Here is a 3894-nt window from a genome sequence, read left to right as displayed (position 1 = left end):
AAAATTCTTCTGTTTGTTTATAAGGCATTGTCTGGTTGTGCACCAAGTTATATCTCTGAACTTCTTGTGCCATATTGTCCTGCTAGGGCACTTACAGTATCTCACAGAAGTGAGTACACCCCTCACATTTTTGTAAATATTTTATTTCCAATCGACCCCCTGCTGGACTCCTTCAGCCGCTGTCAGTCCCTTCGAGACCCTGGTCCCACATTTCGCTCGATTTTGTTACAGCGCTCCCCCCACTCAGGGCAACACGGTGGTTCTGACCGTAGTGGACCGGTTCTCGAAGGCGGCCCATTTCATTCCTCTGCCTAAATTACCCTCTGCCAGAGAGACAACGACTGCTGTCATTGATCGCGTTTTTCGCATTCATGGCCTCTCTCCTCTTAGAGAGAGTTTTGTAAGCTGCTCGGGGCGAGTGTTGGTCTTTTCTCTGGTTTTCACCCTCCGAGCAACGGTCAGACAGAGAAGGCCAATCAAGATTTGGAGCGGGTGTTGTGATGTTTGGTCTCTCAGAACCTGTCCTCCTGGAGCCAGCAACTTTCATGGGTGGAGTATGCACACAACTCATTACCAGTATTAAGGGTGTTTTTTTAAATGACTAAAACACAGCTAAACATATTTTATCCTTGTGGTTCATAACTGGACTTTGAAGTGTATTAACTGTAATCTACAGCACAACAAAGTAGGGCATTGCAATAAACACAATTAAACATAACATAAAACATTACCATTTAGCCAACTTACCCATGGTAGAACCCCAAAAATCAAGAAAAACCACGTCGGACAGGCAAATCATGTGGTCTCGCAAATTCAGATGCTTCGCTTCTGAAACGCTTCTGGTGTGAGTTGGCGCCATGTGGAGGATGGAAGTAAACCTTGTTGGAGCCGTAATGCGTCGCAGACGTGTGAGGTGTTAATGAGGGACTATAAGGGCTTTGATAACTTTCAGCTTGAGAGTATTTTGGACATTTCCTAAAGAAGCAAAGAGTTAAGAATATTGAAGAGATTTTAGGGTGACCATATATGTCCCAGATGCGTCCTGGCCAGGATTTCTATATTGCCTAAAATATCTAGATTTTGGCTTTATTTGCATGTGCAGACTGATCGGTGTATGACATCAAAGTACCATACAGACAGTTCCTTATGCTTTCAAAACGCTCTCGAGGTACTTTTGATGTCAAACACTGATTGGTCTGAGCCGCGCCGCTTTAAGCTGAACACACCTAGTATGTACTCGTATTTGCATCGCTTTGACCGTAGATCCCACCTTCTCACACACCATGATTGGTCCATTATGTACAATGCCTGCATGTTATTGATCAAACTACTTTTCGATCATTACCTTCAGCAAGTATGAAAACAGGAAAACAAAGCCAAAACAAATCCTGGCAAGGATGTGTTCGGGAAAAATGGCACTTATGCTCACCCTAAGAGGTTTTGAGATTACAGGTTACATCTGTTTTAAGTTGTTTGTTGTGTATAGGATCTAGCATACTTGTTGGAATTGATGTCTGTTGATGTCCCGTCTGTTGTTTGTGTCAATAAACTGGTGTTAACTTGTTCTTGTTTCTGTTCACCCTAGACCTGATGGCGCTGAAAGAAGAGAGTCACGAGCTGAATAAAATGGAAGAGAAAGATCAGTATGAGAAATGTCATGATTTCATGGTTGGGGTGAAATCTTTTAGTTACTCAAAGACTCATAAAACAGAAACTAGAAACTTTGAAGTCCAGATGAAAGTTCACACAGGAGAGAGCCCTTTCACCTGCCAACACTGTGGGAAGGGTTTCTCACTAAAAAGAAATCTTAACATTCACATGAAAATCCATGCTGGAGAGAAGGCTTTCATATGCTCTCCGCGTGGAAAGAGATTTACACAGAAAAATACCCTTAATGCCCACATGAGAGTTCACACTGGAGAGAAGCCTTACACCTGCAAACTGTGTGTGAAGAGCTTCACGCGAAAAGAAAATCTTAAAATTCACATGAGAAAACACAACGGAGAGAAGCCTTACACCTGCAAACTGTGTGGGAAGAGCTTCACACGAAAAGAAACTCTTAAAATTCACATGAGAGTTCACACCGGAGAGAAGCCTTACACCTGCAAAATGTGTGGGAAAAGCTTCACGCAAAAAGAAAATCTTGAAATTCACATGAGAATTCACACCGGAGAGAAGCCTTTCACCTGCAAACTGTGTGAGAAAAGCTTCACACGAAAAGAAAATCTTAAAATTCACATGAGAGTTCACACTGGAGAGAAGCCATTCATATGCTGTCACTGTGGAAAGCGTTTTAATCAGAAAAAGTACCTTAATGCCCACATGACAATTCACACTGGAGAGAAGCCGTTTGTTTGTGATCAGTGTGAAAAGAGTTTCATATATAAAGCACACCTTGATCTTCACATGAGGATTCACTCAGGAGAGAACTGTTTTATATGTCACCAGTGTGGAAAGAGTTTCTCACAGAGAGCAAACTTTGAGAATCACATGAGAGTTCACACTGGAGAGAAGCCTTTCACCTGCCAAGAGTGTGGAAAGAGCTTCACGGTTAAAGGAAACCTTAAGATTCACATGAGAGTTCACACTGGAGAGAAGCCTTACAAGTGTGTTCAGTGTGAAAAGAGTTTCTCATATCACACAAACCTGAAACGGCATGAAACGAAAGCTCATTCTGGAAAGAAAATCCAAACCTTGCCACACTGATGAAAATGGCAATTTCAACAATCATCTGCGCATTCACTCTGAAGAAAGACAATTAAATTGTGATCAGTCTAATTAAAACATCACACAGATAAAAATGTAAAAGTTGTGTAAATGTGAGACCCTGATTGTGTTCTTTGTTAAAACCAATTTGGACAGGATTAGTTTTACATGGAGTGGTGGGATAGAGTAAATATAACCAGAGCTTCTAGATTTTAGTCCCATCTGAATGTGCCATCTCAGTAATCATTATGGATAATATCAGTAAATATTAAGGTGACTTTTACCTTCAGTAAAAAGGAAAATTACCTCAGGTAATGCTATTCGCGTGCGAATAGACTAGCTGTAAATATTGTGGAAATGTTACATCATTTCTTGTTTAATTCTGTCACATGGTTTTGGGTTATGTTTCATGTTTATATTTTCATATCTTTTATTTTGTATTTCTCGCTGTCATGCTTCCTATTTGTCATGTGCTTTCCCTTGCTCCTCGTGTTATTCTGCCATATGCACCCCTTGTGATTGGGTCATATCCTGATATGTTCTAGTCATGTGTTTTATGTTCTAATTGGTTCTTTGACTGATTGAGTTGACGTTTGTTACAGAAAGCTAGACCGTTAAAAATGAACCCAGCAGTGCAGCTCATGCAGCTCTCTTATACCCCTTTTCCACCAGCATGAACCGGGTGCTAGTTCAGAGCCAGTGCTATTGCTGGTTCGGAGTTGGTTCGACTGGCGAGCCTTCTACGAACCGGTGTACCTTTCCACTGGCTAGAGAGCCACCACAGAGCCAGGTCTTACGGCATCTGAATACGTCTCATTTCCCCTTAGCAACGGTAGCGCGGCAGCGCCAAACACAACGGGCTTGTTCAGGATGCATCGGCACCGGGCGGACCGATCGGCACGCGATACTGAAGCGCCGCGGGAATGATACAAAAGCATAAAGAGCCGTCTGTCTTCCATTTTGTTGGTCACGGTAACCCCGCCCCCAGACCCTGACACAAGCAGTTCTTACTTCTAGCCCAATGTTTTGGTGCTACTTACGAACCACTTTTCCTGGTTCGGAGCTGGTGCTTTGGGTGTCGAAAGACAAAGAACCGATTTGAAACTTGGCTCGAGCGCCGAACCAGCACCCAAACTGCATTGGTGGAAAAGGGGTATCAGAGAGATCGATCACTGGAGAGTTATGTGG

General features: G+C 42.7%; 1 protein-coding gene across 1 annotated transcript in view; it reads left to right on the top strand.

The window, feature by feature from the left end:
* LOC107718517 (zinc finger protein OZF-like) overlaps positions 1-3159 on the top strand; it is a 10909-nt gene extending 7750 nt beyond the window's left edge. The window contains exon 3 of the mRNA XM_016525998.1: positions 1586-3159. Within this exon, the coding sequence (XP_016381484.1) occupies positions 1586-2706 (1121 nt within the window). The 3' untranslated portion in view covers positions 2707-3159. The remainder of the gene's footprint in view (positions 1-1585) is intronic.
* Positions 3160-3894: the final 735 nt, after the last annotated feature.

The sequence above is a fragment of the Sinocyclocheilus rhinocerous genome, unplaced genomic scaffold (genome assembly GCF_001515625.1).
Source record: "Sinocyclocheilus rhinocerous isolate Xijiao unplaced genomic scaffold, SAMN03320098_v1.1 scaffold3175, whole genome shotgun sequence".
Taxonomy (NCBI): domain Eukaryota; kingdom Metazoa; phylum Chordata; class Actinopteri; order Cypriniformes; family Cyprinidae; genus Sinocyclocheilus; species Sinocyclocheilus rhinocerous.
The sequence above is the reverse complement of the archived record's forward strand: the minus strand, read 5'-3'. Positions and strand labels throughout refer to the sequence as shown.